Below are 23,140 nucleotides of genomic sequence, written 5' to 3'. Positions count from 1 at the left end.
TCTCAAAAGGTGTGACACAAATTTTCTTAACAAGAATGATGAGTCAGGAGATCCTATCCGGTTGGCTCACCAAGATCTGTCAATCATAGGCACACTGGTCGAAGTTCCTAGAGTTTAAGTCCTATCCTCCAATAGCAAGCCAGTATCCTCAGGGCTGGCTTCTTATTGGCTTGTAGGTATGGGCGGGGCCACCCACTTGGCTTCCACTGGCTCCACCCCCATTCCATGCAAAAGAAGTCAGAGCTCTGGTGGGCCCATGTGATTGGTCATGTGGTCGATGACGGCCTCGCCCCACCCCTTCAATGACGTCACCACCTCCTTAAACTCTCTCTCGAGAGCTTGCCCAGAGGGGGCGAGGGCTCTAGACCCAGGGGGTCCAGGGGAGGGGGCTGCGGCAGGCCCCACCCCCTCCACAGCCTCGAGGCCCGCGGACTCCAGGGGCCCTGAGGGGCCCGGGAAAAGAGCCCAGGGGGTCCCCAGGCACACTCTACACCCATTGGCTGGCCTCGTCGGCATGCAAATGAGGCGACGTCACTTCCTGAGGCAGCTGAGCGCCATCTTCTCTTTCTGGCGCGCGGGAGGAGGGACGGGCGCGGGGCGGGGGTCCCGCCGCGTAGGCGGAGGACGCGGCGGTGTTGCGACGGCGGCGGGACGCGGCGCTCCTCGCGCCCCGCGGTAGGTACGCCCGCCAGGCCTGCGCCGACCCCCCGACCCTCCCCGCGACCCACCCGCCGTCCACTCCCGGGTCCGCCCCGACGTCCCCAGCGCTGTCCGCTGCGCTGTCCCCACTGTGGCCTGTCGCGCCGTCGCTACCTCCGCGCCTTCGGAATCCCGGACCTTCTAGTGCGCGGCTCGGGTCCCCTCCGCGCCCGCTCGCGGGTCACGTGGGAGTGGGGCCGTTCTGGGGAGGGGGGGAAGGGCGGGGACAGGGGACGGGGAGGACGGAGGGGAGGACGGAGCAGGGAAGGGGGACCCGCGGAGTCCCGGCGCCGGGAACAGAGGCCGGGGATGGATGGGGAGAGGGGGCGGGGCAGGGACGGGACGCCGGGCGTGGCGAGAGAGAGTGGTTGGGAGCCGAGGGAGGGTGGGAGCGGACACTACCGGGAGGCGCGGGGAGGCTCCGCGGTCGCGGGCAGGGCGCCCCTCTGCGGCGTCCCGGGAATGAAGCTGAAGCCTGAAGATCAGCCCGTTGTGGAGGATGGCGGGATGCAGGGCAAGCTTGTGGCCACGTCTGAAGCGCCGAGTTTTCTTCCGAAGGAGAGGCTTGGTTTCAAGCACTGCCCAGGGCAAACCCCTGCCTCTTCATCCATGATACTGCGGCGTTCGTGACTGATGTGCAGATGCTGAACGTGAAATTTTAACTTTGCATTTGCCATTTTAGAGGGATCAAAATAGGTTCTATTCGCACAATTTCTACAAAGGATTGAGTTGGTGTAGTGTTGTAAAACAAGATATAAATTTTTAAGTATGCTTGAATTTGAACCAAAACGCGTGTAAGTGTGGTGTTTAAAGTTAATGCGACTAGGATGAGCGATCACTCCCATAGAGGTAACCAATCTGCAGTGTACATTAGTACCGACAGAACCTTTACCTGAAGTGTTTTGCTAGTTCGGGGCTTGGACTGGTCTAGTCTGATGTGGGAATAGGGGACAGCATGTGTAAGAAGTTATGGAAAGTGCGATGTTAAGCTCTGGTTGAAAGTTAGGCGTATTGCCTAGGGCTATCACAGGTGGTGGTGATATTGGCCACATAGCGATGTCTTGGGTAGATGGAGGCCCTGCTCAGAAAAAAGCCTTGACACAGTGGTCCTTAGGTAAAGGTCCTTAAGCACAAATTTGTACTTAGGATAGGCAGGAAATGAAGTCATTTCAGGCTATTTTAGGCATCTCGTTGAGAAATGGGAGGAAGAGAGGTCTGGGTCATTGGCCTTAGGGGATAACAGTTAATACAGTTTTTAGCTTGGGATTTGCCGATACCGTTTTCATTTGAAGTCAGGTTTTCAGTATACTGTTGCTCCATTGGTGGTTGAAAGGTAGGGCTTAGCTTTTCCATACTGCACCCAAATCCTTGCCAATCTGCTGTTTAGAGAAAGCAGACTGATGAAGGTCAGGTGGCTAGAAAGGGGTTTTCCTGTTGGTTGAAGCAGACTTTCTGGATTACAGTGTTTGGAAGTTGCTAAAAGAAAGTCCTAATAGTTGGGGCATCTCGCTGAGCGTTTGATTTACATTATACTAAACCCCTGATGTCTACGTGTAGTGCTTTTCCAGTGTTGTCATCTCGACAACTGCTCATGAAGTACATTCCTTGCATTGTTTCACAGATGCAGGCAACTGAGGCCCAGAGAGGCCAGAGGTGGTTGGCTAGGTTTACTCAACTATAAAGTAAAAGCCCCAGGACCTGTGCTGTGACCCTTGCTGTGTTGCCACTGGAGATTGACCATTTTAAAAATCAGATCTTGCTGGGTATGGTGGCACATGCCTTTAATCCCAGCACTCAGGAGGTAGAGGCAGGTGGATCCCGGAGTTTGAGGCCAGCCTGGTCTGCAGAGTGAGTTCCAGGGTCACCAGGGCTGTCTGGAAAAACCAAAAACCAACCAACCAAAAACCCAGAACAACAAACAAACAAAAACCTAAAACAATAAACAAAAACTAAAGCAAAACCTAGATTGTATAGGAACGAAAATGTTTTGTGTCTTAAAGGGATTATCATCTGGTCATTTTAAAGAAATGTATGTGTGTGCCTGTGTATTGGTATGTGCGCATGAGTGCAGGTGCTTGGAGAGGGGAGAAGACCAGGTTGGATCCCCTGGACATAGTGGCTGTCAGCCAACAATCATTGCTGCTGGGAACCAGACTTGGGTTCTTTCCAAGGGCAGTACATGAACTTAAACACTGAACCATGTCCCCAGTCCTTTACGTTTCTTCTGACTACCTAAACATGCACTGAGCAAGGACAACACTCGACATGCTAAAGTGGATTCGTGCGGGGCTGGGGAGTTAAGGCCTCCACAGGCTACTGAGGGGGTGGGAGACATAGTTCTCCTCAGGGAAGAACATACAGATTGGTGACCCATAACAAGTGGTCAGTCCTGAAAACGTACATAAAGCAACATGCAGACCGATCGCACTGTATTTAGGAATATATATGTATACGAATATGTATGTAACAACAGTTTATGAAGAGTGCTATGAATTTGGAAGAGCGAGGAGTGGACTATGGGAGGGTTTGGGGAGGATGGGAAAGGGAGTGATGTAATTATATAAACGATAAAGTAATAAAGGACATAGTTATCAGAACTATCCTTACACGGGCGTGATACCAAAGCAATGAAAGGATCTCCTTAGGAAATGCTAGTTTATGTAGGAGTTGGGTAATTTGAGGTCTTTCAGTTGCTGGAACAAACAAGTTAAAAAGTAAGCACCTTTACATAGGTGGGGAGGAAGCTCAGCTGGCCATCAGTTACTCTTTCCAGAGGTGAAGAGGATATGCAGATGTGAAAATAGGGTCCGTTCCTCCCAGATAGTCCAGCATTCTGTGTATAATCTTGTATCTTAGGATGGATAAAACCTATAATTAGAATATCTATCGTGTCCTTCCCAGAGTGATTGTCTACAGTAGACCAGGGATGTTGGAAGGGCAGCTTGGACATTATAAAGCTTCAGTAACTGCCTGTTTCATTTCTTGTTTCCTCAGTGGTCCCCCCCCCCCACACACACAATAACAATGAATGAATGAGGGGGGTGCACTTGTAATTGAAAATGAAAGAAAAAAAAACCCTGACAGTTCTTGGCCCTGTTCCCAAGCCATGAGCAAGTATCTGCAGAATCCACTTAAAGCTGGTGGGGTCACACACATCCTCATTCTGTGACCCCTGTGCTTCAGAGAGCCACCTGGTCTGCAAGTGCTGTTGTTTCTGAAAGTATGCCAGGACCTGGGTCTTTTTTCCCAGATCCCGAATAAAGAGTCGACCTTGCCCGTGTGACTTGACGCTGCAAATGGTAAATTTAACATTCTTGTTTGAGCTGAGGTTATGGGGCAGAACCACAGCATTTGGAGAATGAAAAGCCCTAGAAGATAACAGTGGAGTCAGGAAGAGGAAATAGCAGTGCATTTGAGAGACCAAGGGAACATAATTGGCTGTGGTCTTGTCCTGCCTTGTTCTAGCTAATGTGCTCAGTCTGACCTGCACAGTGTGTGTGGTGTTTGCAAAGGCTTCGTCGGGGTTTCCAACAGCTTCTTCTGACAGTATAATATTTGCAAGTGCATTCTATTCAACAATTTTATTTTTACTTCATGTTTTGTGGGATTTTTTTTCTAAAGTCCTCTGTTTTGTACCACTAATGGTCCCTGAAGCTCCAAGACAGCCTTTCCTAGGTAAATGATCTAACAAGAAACTTAACGGACAATCGGCCCACTCCATAAACAGTTTTTCCTAGTTGTCTCTAAAAATGCTGTTCCTGTTAATCCTCTGCCGCCGCCTCCCTGATTTGATTCTTCGAGCTTTGAGGTTTTAACAGTTGTTAGGTTGGGGTACTTACTGTCTCCTTTGCCTCACTGGTGTTTGATGTGATCAGTTTGCCTAGAGTGTGTTGGACCTCAGTCTGCATCCAGCCATCTGACCATTTAAAATTTAAAATTTTTGTTTACTTAGCGTTTGTGGTGTTTTGTGACATTCTTTCCTTGAAGAATGTTAAGTCCATTAGGGAAACAGCCGTTGGTGGTTACAGCACAGTAAGGGGAGCTACTGAAGGAGGTGTCCCCGTTGTCCTGTTGAGTCCCAGAGTCCCAGAGACTGCCATTCTCTGGGACTGGATTACAAAGGCTGTCAGAGGGTTGATGACCCAGAAACTCCTGTTGAATTTTGGAAGTTGGTACCAAATTCCGTTTAAACAGACATAAGTTAATGCTCTAGTACAATTACCAATCTTTTAAAAAAGTTAGTCAAGTTCTAAATGACTTTTTTTAGTTGTGAAGTTAGTAGCTAAAATATTTCCTACTTTAATACTTTTTAAAGCTTTTATAGTTTATATAGTTAAAGATACTAAAAATGTGTGTGTGTGTGTGTGAGAGAGAGAGTATGTAAGTGTCTCTCAATTGCATAGAGGAGGTCAGAGGGCTTTTTAGAGAAGGCAGGCCTTGGATCTGTCTGGCTTGGCAGCCAGCACATTTACTTACTGAGTCATTTCTCTGGCCCTAAAAATATTTCTTGAAGTAGTTACAGTTTTGCAGAAGAGTCACAAATGCAATACAGAGAGGTCCCCCTGCCTCCAATCATTTGAGATGAAATTGTCAAACAAGATATGGTAGTCATCCCCCAAAGTATTCTTACAGACAGCAGTGTCTTCGTCAGAACCAAGGAAGCAGTAGACTATACTGTTTCACCTTAGACGCCTTTGAAGATTTGGGAGTCATTCCGGGAATGTCATTGGAGGAGAAGATTCAGATAGGAGTTGCATTGTTTAGTTTATCCTTCATTTTGGAATAGTTCCTTAGGTTTTTTTTTTTTCCTTTCACGATATTAAAGTATTTTCAAATTAAAATAATTTTGCTTTTGTGTGTTTGTATATTTAAACAAGTATGGGAGTGTGTGTAGAAGTTAGAGGGAAGTTTGCATGAGTTGGGGTTCTCTTCTACAAGGACAACTCAGGTTGCTTTGCTTGGCGGCAGGCACCTCACTGGCCCTCAAGATTATATATACATATATATATATATATATATATATATATATATATATATATATAAAGGTCAAATAGTTACCCCTTTATGTTTGGACATCTCAATTCATACTTCAACCAAAAGACAAAAATTGCAGTTTCACTCAAAGGTGCAACCATGAAAATGCAGAAAGGGATGACATTTCTCAGGATCTGAATTCTAAGCAGAATAAAAGTACATTCAAGTGGTCTCTTCCTGTGTGGTCATTTTGTGTGTCCTGTTCTCTCTTTAACCTTGCAAGCCCGAGTTTCAACCCCCTTCCCAGTCCAAGCCATGGGTTCCTCTCATACTTTTGTGTTTGTGGTGGCAAAGGTAGACTTGCCTTAGGACATTTCTTAAAATGTAAAACTTGTTGAGCTGTAAAGAGAATTGGTATGTGCAACCAACTGTCACCAGTCTTCCAGGAGAACATTTCAACACCTCTAGAAAGTCTGTCTGTTCACTCACTGGCCTCCAACAGCCATCTCCTAATCTGCTGTTCACCTATAGACTTGATCTAGTTAGACAGTTCATGTGATGAGATGGCAGAAGAACTCTCCATCCAACAGCTTTTCACAGAGCTTAATATGTTTGGATCAGCTCCCTTTTATTGTCAGCCAGCGTTGCTTTCTCTGTACCCAGCACATTGGCTTATATCCTGTACCATTTGATGGACACTCGGTTGTGTCCCATGTTTACCAAGTTAGCTGCTACTCTTGCTTTCTCCTGACCCCGACTGTGCCAGTCTGTGTCTTCATTTAGTTTTTGGAGACAGGACCTTACTATATGGTCAAAATTGGTATTGAACTATGATCTTTCTGCTTTAGCATCCTGGGATTATACCTGTGCTATGATGCTATTTATCCTTATTAATAGACTTAATGTGGAGAAGTCTATGTCCCATTCTTTACCACATTTTTTAGCTTTTATTGTTCTGGACTACCTTGATCACTTTGTAGAGCAGAACATTTTATTATCAGATTCACAAGTCTGAATTAGAAATTTATATGGAATATACAGTGGAGATAACTCACTCCCTGCTGTGTTGGGAACCAGTGGTGACTTGGTAGCTGGGGCCATACTTTGCAGAAGTCCCTTTACTCCATGTTGAAGGGTGTGTGTATAAATGTAGCTGTGACTCCACCCGAATTCTTAGGAATGAAAGGCGCTGTTTTTGCCATCTAGTCTTGGAGTTCGTTTGTATGGCATTGCTTCTGCCATACTTGATCGGTTTGGTTAGTTCTGTCCAGCATTTCTGGTAGCTGTTTCAGGTTCTGTCATAAGAGGAACTTAGGGAAACTGCCACAGGTTAGAATCTATTGCTGCCATTTTTCTGGTGCCTAGATTTTGTTGGCTTTGGCTTGTGGAGACTTCTTCTAAGCTTCCTTCCTTGTCCTGTTGACATGACTGGTACTAGAGCTTTCTGTTCGTCTTGTCTTTACCTTGCTTTAGCTGTAGAATTCTTTCCCTAGGGTATTGTTTCTCTCTTTTCTCTCTCCCTCCTTTTCCCCCACTCCTTCCTTTTGTTCAGTCTGTGAGACAAGGGCTCACATAGTACAGCTTGCCCTTGAACTTGCTCTGTAGAGGAGAATGCTTGTGAACTCTTGACTCTCACACCACCTTTCAAGTACTTGTCTTTGTGGTCCAAAATCTGGGTATGCATAGCTCTCTCGCCTCTCTCTCTCTCAGATTTATTTATGTATATGAGTACACTGTGGCTGTTTTCAGACACATCAGAAGAGGGCATTGGATCCTTTTACAGTAGGTTGTGAGCCACCATGTTGTTGTGCACAGCTTTCTTAATGTGATGGATGTTGGAGGTGTAGTTGAATAATTCTCTGAACATTCTTGCCTAACTTTTTCTCTTGGATGAAGCTGCTAGCTTAGGTGGCATCTACACACTTGTTTCCTTGAGGAATTCAGGCTGCCTTCTGAATTGGCTGGCCTGTGTACCTTATCATTGGCACTGTGTGCCAGTTCTGGTTTCCCTGTGCCTTGCCAGGCCAGTACTTTTGCTTTTTAAAGTGAGTAAGATGTGCAGCATCCTTTCGTGTATTTTGTAAAAGTATGTTTAGATCATTTGCTCATTTAAATTGAATTATTTTTCATTTTTAAAGATACAGTGTATTTTATGTGTATGAGTATTCTGTCTGCATGTATGCTTGTGTATTATGTGTATGCAGAATAGACAGCTTCCATATGAGTTCTGAGAACTGAACCTGGGTCCTCTGCAAGAGCAACAAGTGCTCTCAACTACTGAACCATCTCTTCAATCCTGTTCAGTTAGGAGTTCTTTATTCTGGATATATCAGAAATGTAATTAAAACAAAATCCCTTCTTTTTGTGGAAGTTTTGCTTTTTTGATGGTGCCCCTGGAGGCATTAACTTTGTTGAAGTCTGCCTAATAGACTTTTTCTTTTGTTGTGTGTACTTTTTGGTGCCATAGTGAGGCTCTGTTGGCAGATCCAAAGCCATCAAAATGTAATCCTAGGTTTTCATCTAAGAGTCTGCAGTTTAGCTTCTGTTTTAATGCTGAGTTCTGATGCCGGAGGGAAGAGTCATGTATGGTCTTTTGCATGGTTGTAGTTTCCTCAGCACCACCTGCTACAAATGATGCTGTAATGTGTTAACTAGCTCTGCTGAAACCATATTTGTATGTGTGCATGTTAGTTACAGTTCTTTCTTCTTTTTTAAGGAAAATCTCCAAAATGTTTCAAATTCCTGTGCAGAATCTTGACAACATCAGGAAGGTGCGGAAGAGGGTGAAAGGCATCCTTGTGGATATTGGCCTTGACAGCTGCAAGGAGCTGCTGAAGGTGAGTGACAGGTGACAGCGAGGCCAGAGAGTGGCCAGGTAATGAGGAGTCCAGTGTTAGAGGTCACAGAGCAGGCCTTTGGAGCGGAGATTGGAGAGTTGAGAATGGATAAAATTCCTCAAAAAATGGGATTTCCTAAAGCTTTGAAAGACAGTAGGATGAAATCTAAGAGATGTAAGGTAACGACAGATCACTAAGGCACCGGCAGCCACGGGCTCTCTGAGAAGGGACAGAGACTATCGGGGGCTCTTCGACAATATTTGTACTTACCTGCTTATTGTTAGGAATCCTGCTAACTTAGTTGTTCACTACTAGATTTCAGTTACAAATAAAGCCTAGTTCAAAGCCTGGAATATTCTTAATAAGATTAAGGAACTGGCCAGGAGATCTAGCTCAGAGGCAGAACACTTACTTAGTTTTCATAGTTCTCTGAACCAAATTCTCTACAAAATGTAAAAATTCTAATGGACACCTTCTCGGTTCCCACAGCCAGGGATGAAGTAAGCACAGAATGACCCGCAGCTATGAGTAGACAGCAGCTTTGTTTAATATTTCTTGAACTGTCTATGCCATCAACATCATCTCAGTGTTATGACAATGAACTGACCAAAAGGGTGTGTCTGTGACCTTAATTCACCCTTGACCTGTTGCTATGCAGTGCTGGCTTTTGATATATATGTGCATGCTGTGTCATACAACAATCCAATGATAGCATTGTATTGAGAATTTTGGTTTCTTCGAAAAACCCAGAAATAAAAGAAATATTATGGGAATATGATTTTGTCTTAGTCCCAGGTGTGGGACATGGGGCTGCTTCAGACTGTCCACAGCAACTGTGATTTGCCTTGTGCTCTACCTAGCAGGGACATGATTTTGCTAGTGGCAGATAGTTTCTGTGATTGAGTGACATTTGGAATTCTGGGGACTTTTCAGAGGGTATATAAATGGCCCTGAGAGTTGGGGGCTTTTGGCAGGTTTTTTGGTTATGGTTTGTTAAGTAGTTGTACATAAAGAAGAAGAAATTAGATACACTGTCAGTGAGGATCAGACTTGCCCAAGGAACTTGAAACCCCTCTTGGCTAATGTCCTTCTGTCTGAAGGACTTCCTTTAAGCCTTGGTGTGCGTCAGCTCCGCTCCATTAGCTGTCTGTCCTTTCTCCCTAAAGTAAGGTTTTATCTATGGTCATAGACTTTGAGATGGTCTGTGTTATTATGAGAACCAGGCTTTCTAGGAACTCAAAGAAATCTGCCTGTTTCTGTCTGGCGTGCCAGAATAAAAGGCATGCATTACTGTGCCTGGCTAGATTGGCATTTTTGTTATGAAAATCTAACATCCTTTTCTATTTTAAAAAAAGATTTACTCATGTATATGGGTGCTCTATCTGTGTTATGTACACCTGCATGCCAGATAAGGGCATTAAATCCCATTATAGATGGTTGTGAGCCACCATGTGGTGGCTGGGAATTGAACTCAGGACCTCTGGAAGAGTAGTCAGTGCTCTTAATGGCTAACCATCTCACCAGCCCCTGGTTTTTAGAATTTTTAAATTACGCTTTATGTGTTTGGATGCTTTGGTTATGTGCATGTATGTATACCATGTGTGTGCCTTGTCCCTGTAGAGATCAGAAGAGGGCATTGGATCCCCTGGAACTGAAGCCATCATATGAGTTCTGGGAATTGAACTCTGGCCTTTTATAAGAGCGGCACCTGATCTTGGCTGTTGAATCATCTCCTCTACCCCTCTTTTTATTTTAAATCTTTATCTTTATTTTATGTATGTGCGTATTTTGCATGTATGTCTGTGTACCAACAGAGGGATGTGTTGGACCCCTTGGTACTGGAGGTCCAGGCAGTTGCCAGCTGCCCTTGCTGAGAACTGAACCTGGTCCTCTGGAAGAGGGCTCTTAACGCCTGAACCCTCTCTCAAACCCCTTTCCTTCCATCTTTCCTGCTTAGCCATCTCTCTGATGCATACCTAACACTGCTTGTGCTCCTGGTTTGGCATTATAGTTTACTTCTGATTAGATAGCTGAAAGGTTTTGATTGGATACTGAACGTTACTTTTTTATAATTGCTGGATTTTGTGTGGTTTCCTACTGTGGTGGGTAGTTTTATGCAGCCTGACACAAGCTAGAGTCATCTGAAAGGAGACTGAGAAAATGTGTCCATGAGATCCAGCTGTAGGGTATTTTCTTAATTAGTGATTGATAGGGGAGGGCCCAGCACATTGTGGGTGGTGCCAATGCTGGTCTAGTGGTCCTGGGTTTTATAAGAAAGCAGGCAGCGCAAGCCATAAGGCAGAGTACTAGCATTGGTGTAGGTAAAGGTAGTATATGAATTACCATTGGTCATTAACTGTTAATTGGAATTAACTGGCTCAGCTAATTCCTTCTTGATTATTAAAGGTAATTCTTGATTATAAAGACAGTACTATAAGCTGTGAATGTTATAAAGTGTAGCTAATTGTTAGGTAGAGAGTGACATTTAATTGCCACACTTAGAGAGGTTGACCTATAGTCCTCTGCTGGTGAGCTTCCGGTTTCCTTGCATGTGCTGTTTGTTTACAGGGTTTATTTCCCCAGGTTTGTACTGGGTGGTAACTTTGCTGGCTTTTGGTCACCTTTGTCTTGTCATAAAGTATGTAGTCTACCGACTGGCCCACAGTCAGGACTTGGGAGTGTTGCTGATGATAACAGGTTCATCTGGTCCTGTCATTTACCTAGCCAATAGAAGGCATTCCTTAGTGACCACAGAAGCAGGCCCTTCATCCTTTTGAAGTGTCACCTTTCAAAGTAGCAAACTCTCCAGGTGATGCCTCATGACAGCCCTTTTCTTCCGGCTTTTCTGAGCCCTCCTTTGGCCTTCCGAATTGTAGTATTTTTCTGTTGTCTGTTTTGATGGCAGAAGGTTACAGCGTGCAGGTGGTTTTGTTGCTTCCGCTGGAACTGTGCTAGGTCCAGTTCTGTGAGGATGGCCTGGCCTTGAACATGTCTCATTTGTGTCCTTCATTGGCTTTTGTTCTGCATTCCATGGGGTGACTCAGGGCACTGCGTGCCTCGGGGTTGTACCTGCTTATTGACACACTTGGACGTTTTTCCTGAGTGCTCTACTGCATACACACAGAGACAGCAAGAATAGGTTTTTACTTTATATTTAGAAAAGTGTCCCGGGCCACGTGAACTTAGAGAAGTGGAAGACTCTGGCACATCTCCCTCAGCAACTGCTGCCAGCCTGTGGAACAGTTTTATTCCAAGCCTCTTCTCCTTTAGCATTCTGCAGTTTTGCACTCTGCTCGGGCCTTGCTTGCTTATCCCAGTGGCAGTGTTGGCTGCCTGTCTCTCCTGCCTGTGCTCATGCCAGGCTGACTGGACTTGGGTTCCCTGATTGCTGCTCCTCTACTTGCTGAAAGCGCTCATCACAGCATTTGTCTCCAAGGGGAGACAGTGTTTGCTTGTGAAAAGTTTTCTAATACCCTTCTCTCTCTGTCTGTCTGTCTGTCTGTCTCTCTCTCTCTCTCATCTATTTTATTCAGGGTCAGCAAGTGGGAGAAAATAAAAGAGGTTATTACAAAACAGTGGGAGTGAGGCATTCTGGTAGAATTTGACTCTACAAATGAGTCCCAGCTCATTGTAGTCCCAGCTCTGTCAATAACTCAGTAAATAAGCACATTAAATAAGTATATCACTTCCCCTTTGCCAAACGAGGCACAAAGAAATCCTGTGGGTTTTTTTTTTAATTGGATACTTTCTTTATTTTTATTTCAAATGTTATCCCTTTCCCAATACCTGTCTTTGCCAACTGTGAAACTGAGCTTGGAATCGCTCTCATTGATTGGGTCCCCAGAGTCTTAACAGTGACTATCAGAGACTTAGTGTTGATGACAGAAGTTCTGCCTGCCTCTCACCCGGTTTTACCCTGTCAGTTGTCCATGGGTGTGACCCACCCCCTTTTTCTGTTGTTTCTCTGGTGTGCTGGACCTGTTGTCCAGCCCACAAGTGGCTCTTCACTTCACTGTCCCTCTCGTCAGACAGCTGCCACTTAGCTCACTGGCTCCAGTCAGCAGTAGTACACTTCCATTGTACCATTTTTCCTACCTTCTCAGTGAAGCAAGGTTTTGTGTTTTTGTGTGGGGTGTGGAAAGTAACTTCTGGGGTTAGAGAGATGACTCAGCAGTGAGAACAGCGACCGTTGTTCTAGAGGACTCAGGTTTGATCCCCAGCATCCAGATAGTGGCTCTCAATCTTCTGCATCCCCAGTTGCAGGGGTTCTGATGCCCTGGTCCTGGCTCCTGAGGACGCCAGGCACCCAAACGTGTACACAGATGTTGTAGGCAGCACATACACAAAACTAAAGAAAAAAGAAAAGAAAAGTGACCTCTGTTTTAGGAGAAAAGAGAAAGCACTGGCTGTGTTTAGATCCTGACCGGAAGGAAGGCCAGCTCTGCAGGGTGAGCAAAGGAAGGCTAAGCAGATTGCATCCTGGTGACGCGCGGCTGGAAATGGACTGCTGAGTGCCTGCCTATGCCAGTTCTTCTCTTGGCTGACAGTGAGTGTGTGTGTGTGTGTGTGTGTGTGTGCTACATGAGTTTATGGACACTGGAACCCTGCTTCTGTGTATGAAGTATAGGGAACATTTTCTTTTGGGAGAGAGATCTCTGTTTATTTCTTATAAAATTGTATTTCTTATAAATTTTAATGTGGATAGTTTAAACCTTTTTCTTGAAATGCATACTTTAAATGTCAAAGTTAGTTCATGACTGTGCTTCCATTCTTTGCCATATAGATTACGAGGTGGCAGGTTGCTCGGTCATGGATTTAATGCTTGTAGGAGGGGATTATGTACTCGGGGCCTTGGCACCTGCGGTCCGTGCTCTACCGCTGAGCCTCATGGTCTAATGTTTCCACCTTTTTATTTTTGCAACAAGGTAATAACAACAAGGTGCTAAGTTGCCCAGGTTGCCTTTGGACCTTGGGGTCCTCTTGCTTCAGTCTGGTATTAAAGGCCTTCACCTTCACTTCTAGCTTGAAATATTTCTCATAAATTGTTATATAATATTTGTTTTTCTTTTCTCCCCTTAAGGATCTTAAAAGCTTTGATCCAGGAGAGAAGTACTTTTATAATACGTCATGGGGGGATGTTGCTCCTTGGGAACCTTCTGGAAAGAAAGCGGTATGTATTTTTAAATTCCTTTTCATTAGGGGCAAGTGAACCGTGGCTGGGCACACCATGGCTACTAGGGTGGCTGGTTAATTGGGAGGTTGTGTCCCTGAGGTGGGAGGAAGTGGCACTAGAGTCACTGTGCGTGGCAGGACTGCTGCTGCTGACAGCTGTCCATGCACAGTGTGGTACACAGCCAAGGCTTGTAATGAGAACTGACTGTAGGAAGAACCTTTGTTAGTAATTCTTCAAGTGACAAACTTACACATCAGGAACGGCGTTCCAGTCAGTGGGGCACTGCATGTGCAAAGGTGATTATAGTGGAACTAAAAATACTTGTCTAGGGATGTGGGTCACAGTGTGATGTACTGCATTGTTTGTAGGAATGCTAATCTTTTGGGTGGGGAGGGGTGTTTGAAGACAGGGTTTCTCTGTGTAGCCCTGGCTGTCCTGGAACTAGCTCTGTATACCAGGCTGGCCTGGAACTCACAGAGATCCACCGGCCTCTGTCTCCTGCCTCCTGCCTCCTGGGATTAAAGGTGTGCACCACCACTGCTGACTGATACTAACTTAACAAGCCTGTGTGGCTGGCCATATAAAAGTAGAATGCATACAGTTAAGTATAGTAAATAGCACTTGGTAATGGTGATTGCTACGGGATGGGGATGTGTTCTTAGAAATGTGTCATCAAGTGATTTCATTGTTGTGCAATAAGCCACATTAGATGTACAGGATAGCACACAGAGATCCCAGCGGTAGACATGTATGGCACGTTGCTGTACCGAACATTGGGAAGAGCTAGTAACACAGTGGTAATTAACACATCTCTTCAGAGAAGAAGTACTGAGATATAAACGATTTCTTAAAAGTGCCTATCTGTGCAGGGCCTGAGCTTGCAGGGCCTCCTGGAAGTTGCTGTGGGTAATGACTATTGCCAGCTTTCTGAATGTTGGACATTTAGACAACACTATGTTTATAATTTTATAAATTCTTAATAGCTAGCTTTTCATATTTTTACTTTATAATTTTGACCTTTTATCTGTTTGACTTTTGTAAGAAAATACAATTAGCTTAAAATACAAGTATTGTACATCTGCATGAAAATATTCTCTCTTTATACCTTTATTTCGTATGCTTTACCTACTTTTAATTTTTTGTAATATTGTGCGCACACACACCCACACTCATACTCACATTCTTCCACCCTGGCCTTTTGAGCTCGTGGTCAGGAGTGATATCTCGTACTTCATCCCAGTATCCCTTTGAAGGGTCTTTGGGGCAGTAGTGTGAGAAGCCATCTCTTCTGATAGAGTAACACCCTCCTCAGGGTCACCCCGGAATGACCATCTAGCTTACCAGTTTCTTCTCTTACACATAGAACACAGAACCAGGTTCTCATAGAATGTAGAAGATTTATCTCACTGTTATGGAAAGGGAGCAGGGTTCCTCTGGTTGCCTGAGGGGCACACAGCTTATCATGATCTGGGGTGACTTCCATGGAGAAGAGTGTTGTGTAAGATCATTTATCTGAGGGCTGTCGTTCCTTGGGGTGTGGATTCAGTTTACAGATCTGATCCAAACTGGGCTTCTGCTGATAGAGGGCAGGCTCCTTTCTCGTGGGAATCCACAGCTTGGGACCAGTGCTGGTTGAAAGCAGAGATTTGAATATGCGGGAGTATGGATATCCTGCTATCTCCATGCATCCTAGACAGGTAGAAGTTTCGTCGTGCCCTCCAGAAAACCACAGACTTAACTCTTCACGAGTGAGGGTTGTCTTCTTGTTTTTAACATTTCTTTGTTTATGTTTGTGTGTGTGTGTGTGGGGGGGGGCACACATGTGATATGGAGGTCAGGGGACAACTTGTGGGGATCATCTCTCTCCTTTGACCATGTGTTCCAAGGAATGAACTCGGGGTTGTCTATCCACGGAGCCACCTTGCAGGCCGAGAATAGGATGATTGATTCCCATTGATAAGCCTGGGTTTCAGCTGTGCTAAATATGAAAAAGTGTGGCTCTTAGAAACACTGGAAGTAAGTTTTCTTTCTGCTTTCTCTCCAGTTTGTGACTATTGCCTGAGGTTATTGTAGGTCCTCAAAAATCCTAGAACATAGTTCTACTGTCTACTGAAAGTCATTAATATGATGTTAAATTGTGTATCATATACCTTACCAGACCTGAGGAGAAGGACGATATGAGTAGGGAGTGGAAGAGGTATATGTTTACTAGAGGGATTATGAGACCACAGTTTCAGCAAGGACGGGCCCCTCTGGGTTGCTGGTGCCACAGTTTACTGTGGGCCTCCAAAGTAGATCTAGTCTGCTTCCATCTTGACACAAGGGAAGGAGTTGTGTGGTTTCCATGCTCTGGGTCTCTGGACTTGGATGAGACTGGAGGCTTCCATATACTCTCGTAGCTATTCTAGAGAACATGAGTCACGGTTGTAAAAGTGACAGCTTTCCTTAATTAAGCAAGTGATTCTTGGGTCCTGAATATATATATATATATATATATATATATATATATATATATATATATATAACATATTTTGATACCATACACTCTGCTTCCTTATTCCTACTTCCCCCGACCTTTCTACCATGACTGCCTCTGTGCTGGCTAGTTTTTTGTCAGCTTGACATAAGCTAGAGTCCTCTAAAAGGAGAGAACTTCAATGGAGAAAATGCTTCCTTCACAAGTTCTGCCTGTGAGGCATTTTCTTAATTAGTGATTGATGGGGGAGGGCCCAGCCCATTATGGGTTCTGTAAGAAAGCAGGCTGAGCAATTTGTGATGAACCTAGTACTGCCCCATGGCCTCTGCAACAGTTCCTGCCCTGACTTCTCTCAGTGATGGACCTTGAAGTTTAAGCTGAAATAAACCCCTCCCTCTCCAGCTTGCTTTTTGGTCATGGTGTTTTCATCACAGCAATAACCCTGACTAGGACACCCTTGTAACTTTTATGTAACCCCCCTTTAGTGGTGTGTGGGTGTCATCTGTTTGGATGATGCTAAAGATAGAATTTAGGATCTTTTATATGTTTAGGAAGCTCTCCACTATTGATCTGTGTCTCTAATTTGTGTTTTTATTCATTCATTTATTTATCCATTACAGACAGGGTTTTACCATGTTGCCCAGGTTGGCCTTATGCATTCTACCCTCTGGTTTCTTCTTGAGTAGTTGGGATAACAAGCCTGTCTTCTTAGTGCATCCATGTAACCTAGATCTTACTTGTCTCACGGAATGGGGAAAATACAATTAAGAAGATCTTACAAGTTGGAAACCAGGTCAATTGTAGCTGAATTCCAAGTTTTACAATTTGGAGCAAAGGGGAAAGTGATGGGAAGGCAGAGAGAAAGAACTTAATTGCAGAAAATTAACTAAGTTTATTTCTGTTGCTGTGTTTTATTTAAAGGACAGAATGGAGTACAGATTGAACTTCTGAGAGAAGCGGGTTTAGGTGATTGCTTAGAGTCAGCAAGTGAGGAGTTTGGACGAAATCCATTGTTTCTATCGTCCTTAAGTTAACAGGAGTTGATAAGTTGACAGGGTACTGCACCATGGCCTTCCAATCGGAAACGTCAGCTGGGAGAGTGCACTGTTCCTTGGAGTTGGGATCTTGGTAGTGAAGCACACAGATGGAGAGTTTAAGGGAAGCCTGGTGACTTGTTGCTCTGCCTAAGACTCTCTTCTCTTTTGGCAGAGATACCGGACAAAACCATACTGCTGTAGTCTCTGTAGGTACTCAACAAAGGTGCTCACTTCCCTCAAAAATCACCTGCATCGATATCATGAAGACGAGGCTGACCAGGAGCTGATGATTCCCTGCCCCAACTGCCCGTTCTCCTCGCAGCCCAGGGTGGTGGGCAAGCACTTCAGAATGTTCCATGCGCCTGCACGCAAAGTCCAGAGCTACACAGTGAACATTCTGGGTGAGACGAAGACATCAAGGAGTGACGTGATAAGTTTCACATGTCTAAAGTGTAACTTTTCCAACACTCTGTACTACAGCATGAAAAAGCACGTGCTGGTGGCCCATTTCAATTACTTAATTAACTCCTACTTTGGTTTGCGAACTGAGGAAACAGAAGAGCAACCAAAAGCAAGTGATCCTGTTTCTGTGGATAAAATCCTTCCATTTGACAAGTACTACTGTAAAAAATGCAGTGCCATCGCCAGTAGTCAGGACGCCCTGATGTATCACATTTTGACATCAGATGCACATAGGGACTTGGAGAATAAGCTGAGGTCTGTGATTTCAGAACACATCAAGAGGACTGGGTTTCTGAAGCAAATGCATATTGCTCCAAAACCAGTGACCCACTTAGCTTTACCGCCCAACAGCAGTGCTCCAAGCATTGCAGCCCCTCCACCCTGCTTCCAGCTTGCTTTGCCACAGAACAGTCAAAGCCCTGGCACTGTGCAGTCAGTGACTGTGACCCCAGGCACTTCTGGGAGCCTTACACACTCCCCACCTACCACTGCCCAGTCTCACGTAGCTTTGGTCTCCAGCTCTTTGCCTGTGTGCCAGAGTAGCCTCACCCTGCAGCAGTCAGCTCCCCCACCTGTCTTTCTCTCTCACAGTGTTGCACTTAATCAGCCTGTGAATACTTCTGTGCTGCCCCTGACTCAGCCAGTTGGGCCTGTGAATAAGTCTGTTGGAACAAGCATCCTTCCTGTGAACCAAGCCATGTGCTCCGTGAACCAAGCTGTCCGCCCTGGAGTTTTACCCCTCACTAAGCCCATGGGGCCCATGAACAGACCTGTGGGGCCTGGTGTCTTGCCTATGGGTCCCTCTGTTAACTCGGGGGTTCTCCAGGCTACATCTTCTGGAGTGATTTCTGTAGGTCGAGCAGTTCCATCAGGAGTCCTTCCTGCAGGTCAGGTGACCCCTGCTGGAGTGATCCCTGGTCAGACAGCCACTTCTGGGGTCTTACCCACTGGCCAGGTGGTTCAGTCATCAACTCTTCCTGTTGGCCAGACAGCTCCTCCTCGAGTTCTCCCTCCTGGCCAGACAGTGCCCTTGAGGGTTCTCCCTGCAGGCCAGGTGGTGCCATCTGGGCTGCTTTCCTCAAACCAGACTGTCCCCTCGGGAGTTGTCCCTGTGAATCAGGGTGTGAACTCTGGCGTTCTTCAGCTCGGTCAGCCAGTAACACCGGGAGTGCTTCCTATGGGCCCCCCAGTGAGGCCTGGGGTACTGCAGCTCAGCCCGTCTGTCAGCACCAGCATCCTGCCTGTGAGCCAGCCAGTGAGAGCTGGAACGTCACAAAACACTACTTTCCTTACTTCGGGCTCTATTCTCAGACAGCTCATCCCGACTGGGAAACAAGTGAATGGAATCCCCACCTATACACTGGCCCCAGTATCTGTCACTCTGCCAGTGCCCTCTGGTGGAGGCCTTGCAGCTGTTGGACCTCCACCCCAGGTGCCAGTGCAGTTCTTGCCCTCAGGCTCGGGCACACAGATGGGCAGCTCCTTGCCCAGCCTGCCCTCTCCACAGGTGTTGGTGAGCCCCGCCCCTAGTGTGTTTGTGCAGGCTACCCCACCGGTGGCAGATGCAAATCAGGCACTCAAACAGGCGAAGCAGTGGAAAACATGCCCAGTTTGCAATGAGCTCTTCCCTTCCAATGTCTATCAGGTTCACATGGAAGTGGCTCACAAGCAGAGTGAGGCTCAGCTCTGCCAGGTTTGCAATGAACTCTTTCCTGCCAATGTCTACCAGGTTCACATGGAAGTGGCTCACAAGCAGAGCGAGTCCAAGTCTAGTGAGAAACTTGAGCCTGAAAAGCTTGCTGCGTGTGCCCCATTTCTGAAGTGGATGAGAGAGAAGACAGTGCGCTGCCTGTCTTGTAAGTGCCTGGTCTCGCAGGAGGAGCTGATGCACCATTTGCTCATGCATGGCCTGGGCTGCCTGTTTTGTCCGTGCACTTTTCATGATGTCCGGGGCCTTGTGGAGCACAGCAGGACTAAGCACCTGGGCAAGAAGAGACTGTCTATGGATTATAGTAACAGAGGCTTCCAACTGGACCTGGATGCTAATGGGAACCTGCTCTTCCCTCATCTCGATTTCATCACCATACTGCCACGAGAGAAACTTGGAGAGCGAGAAGTGTACCTGGCTATCCTTGCTGGAATACACTCCAAGTCGCTGGTACCTGTGTATGTTAAGGTGAGGCCTCAGCCTGAGGTTGCACCAAAGATACCTAACAAACAGAAGCTGACCTGCCCATTTTGTTTCAGCACGTTTATGACCGTGGATGCCTATGAGCTACACCTGAAGGAGAGGCACCATGTCATGCCCACAGTCCATACAATGCTCAGGTCTCCGGCCTTTAAGTGCATCCACTGTTGCGGGGTCTACACTGGAAACATGACCTTAGGTGCCATCGCTGTCCATTTGCTCCGTTGTAGAAGTGCTCCCAAGGACAGCAGCTCAGACCTGCAAGTCCAGCCCGGATTTATTGAGAGTAGTGAACTGCTGATGGTCAATGGGGACGTGATCCCTGAGTCCACCTTTCCTGTAAAGAGAAAGCTGCCTGAAGGCCATTTAGGGCCGGAAGACCAGAGGGATGGGGAGGAGCCCCAGCTCACCCTAGATACTGATGCAAGCTCGGGTTCAGAGAAAGGTCTGAGCGCTGTGCCTTTGAAGAGACAGAAGAGTGAAATCAGGACGGAGGGGTCGGGGCCCAGTGAAGACTCACTGCAGGCGCTGGCCTTGGACCCCAGCAAGTACGAAGGGCGTTCCTACGAGGAAAAGAAACAGTTCCTTAGAGATTATTTTCACAAGAGACCATATCCTAGTAGAAAAGAAGTGGAACTGCTGTCCTCACTCTTGTGGGTGTGGAAAATTGACGTGGCTTCATTCTTTGGGAAGAGAAGGTATATTTGCATGAAAGCAATAAAAACTCACAAGCCTTCAGTACTTCTAGGTTTTGATATGTCTGAACTTAAAAATGTCAAACACAGACTGAACTTTGGTGAGTGTGAATCACAAAACCTGTAGAAGAGTAAGTCTGAAGTCTGGCTGACTTTGGACACCCCATCCCCACCTCTCACTCTGTTCTAAGTGTCTGAGGCCCTTCAAGGTGTTCCAGGTGCTCAGAAAGCCTGAAAAGGAAGCACACACTTCCACAGATGAGCTGTTCTCTGCAGTTTGCTTTGCAGCTGTCAGTTTTTCCTTCTGTCATGTAAATTAAATCTTTGGTATTCCATGCACGCCTTGTTTCCCCACGAGTGTCAGTGTCAGTAGCAAGAGCCTGCAATCTACAAATACTTGGTTTTTCATTTTAGGGGATTTCTGCTTGTTTGAGAATACTTGATTAATAGAAAATTAAAGCATCGCTCCCTCTTAGTTTACAGACGGCGCCTAGTGACAGTCAGTACGTGTTTAGAGAAGCCAGCACTTGGGATGTGTGTGGCTCCCTGAGGACTTGCTTCAAAGCATTAGCTTCTCCTCCTCTCAATGCTGTTCGTTTATGAGTACAGATTTGATTTACACCTTTTCAAGTGTTCCCTGACAGCTATATTTTTAATATCATAATTCATTAAAAAAACTCAAATGTTGTCCATTTATTAAAATATCCTGACTCTGAGATCTGGTGTGTAGTAATAATCAAGTGTTGCTTTACAAATAAAGTCTCTAGGAACAGAAATGCTTTATGGTGCAAACTGTCTTCTGCTGTGATGACAAGTCATTTCTCTATTGAGAGGTAAGACAGACTTTTAGTGCCTTTAGAGTAAACGGAAACCACATCGGTGCTTCCTTCCTCAGGGCCGCTTGTAGCCTAGCAGGAAGGAGGAACCTGGGACAGACATGTGGGTCCTGCTCTTGATTGAGACACAACTTGAGATGGAATTCGGGTTGCAGGCATAAGGTGTCAAGCAGACCAGAAGCTCTCCCTGTGGTTAGCGTAGCTTGGGGAAGATGTGTTAGAGTTAGGTGTTCAGGTGAAGGGGATGGTGAATCAATGAATTTTCACAGTCCTGTGGATGCCAAATCTTGTTTGTTTGTTTGTTTTTCCTTCTGTGATAAGAACTAATGTAAAGCCCCAGAATTGATAATGAGGCCCAGCCAGCTCTGGTCAGAACCGTCCCTCGGGGATACGCAGCAAGCAGGGGGTGTGGCCCACCTTCAGAATATGAGGGTTTGATGGCCTCTGAAAAGCACTGCAGTGTTGCTATATAGCATTTTTAAATATAATACTTGCATGTGATTACTAAAATGGATTTTGAGGCAATTATTTGTGACTTGGTATACTCTTGTAAATTCAGAGCTTGTTGGACTTTATTTTTTTTTTTTTAATTTTCAGAGTGTCTATTTTTGAATTAAAATTTGTTAAACCACTGAAAATAGAACTGTTCAATTCTTGTAACGCTAAAACATTACTCTTAAGTCAAGCAGGGTGGTGTATACTTGCTGTGTGAGCTTCTCCAGAACCAGGGAGGCTTTGCGAGTCTAACAGGTGTGTTACATGTCACCCTTTAAGTCTCACCATATCCTTTCATGCCGATGTTACTCTGCAACTTGTGATTTACAGAAGCGCAGAAGCTAAGGTTCATGTAGGCAACCAGTGGTCCAGTCTGCTCAGGATTTGAGGTACTTCCCTGGATTTGTGCTGAGATGAGAGCATCATAGACAAGTTTGTCATTCTCTTAAACCTGTGTCTCCTTGCTCAAGGTGGGGCTTGAAGCCATGTGTCTTTAGGCTTCTACTAGCTCTTGTAAGTGTCAAGATATATAAACCACTCTGATGTGGGACATCTTCCCGGGTATACAGACTAATCCGGAGATAGTTCTAGAGTATTTACTCTGTGCTAGGCACCCCTCTGAATCTGGGTACCGTAATGAGGAATGAAAGAAAGGCCTGGCTAAGTTAGCATAGCAGGACACAAAAGGCCCTTCTCTCAGGCAGTCCCAGCCGAAATCTGCTCTTTCACAGTAAAGCTTCCACTAGTGAAAGAAAGGCTACAACTGCCCCACGCTTGCCACTTGAAGCCCGTTCTCCTCTCCTCACTGGCCGGTGTACTTGTTGCTCTCTGCCTTTTCCCGACAGGACTTCACTGGTGGCTGTGCTACCGTTCTGCCTACTTGCAGCCTCAGCTTCTCAGTCATGCCAGTAGGAGATCCCAGCTTCAGAACTGTTGTAGTTCCTGCGAACTGTCCTGATGATTATTCAGTCTCTAATACCTATTCTGACTGCACCTGCAGATCTCCTCAGGCGCTAAAGGATCTTGTTTGAAAGTGAAGCTTTGCTTTTGAGACAGGGTTTCTGTGTAGCCCTGGCTGCCCTGGAACTTGCTCTGTAGACCAGGACCAGGATGACCTCGAATACACAGATCTACCTGCCTCTTCCAAGTGCTGAAATTAAAGGCGTGTGCCATCGACCTATGCTTGTTTGTCTCTTTTTCTTCCTGAAGGTCTTCCTGAGTAGCCAGGTTATCCTTATTAAACTCAGAGATCCTGGCCCTGAAACTTG

At 45.8% G+C, this 23,140-nt stretch overlaps 1 protein-coding gene across 2 annotated transcripts; it reads left to right on the top strand.

Annotated features, from left to right (window-relative positions):
* Positions 1-363: 363 nt before the first annotated feature.
* Positions 364-21,224, top strand: Adnp2 (ADNP homeobox 2). 2 transcript variants are annotated; one of them, XM_021151012.2, is made up of 4 exons: positions 364-675; positions 8,390-8,510; positions 13,591-13,680; positions 17,369-21,224. In XM_021151012.2, exons 1-4 carry the CDS (start codon positions 515-517, stop codon positions 20,666-20,668), a joined length of 3,672 nt encoding a protein of 1,223 aa, XP_021006671.2. In that variant the 5' UTR covers positions 364-514; the 3' UTR covers positions 20,669-21,224. The 2 variants fall into 2 exon arrangements, with proteins under 2 accessions (XP_021006671.2, XP_029327867.1); XM_029472007.1 differs by having other exon boundaries at positions 592-679.
* Positions 21,225-23,140: the final 1,916 nt, after the last annotated feature.

This window comes from Mus caroli, chromosome 18 (assembly GCF_900094665.2).
Source record: "Mus caroli chromosome 18, CAROLI_EIJ_v1.1, whole genome shotgun sequence".
NCBI lineage: Eukaryota > Metazoa > Chordata > Mammalia > Rodentia > Muridae > Mus > Mus caroli.
Note: the sequence above shows the minus strand (reverse complement) of the source record. Positions and strands in the feature narration are given on the sequence as shown.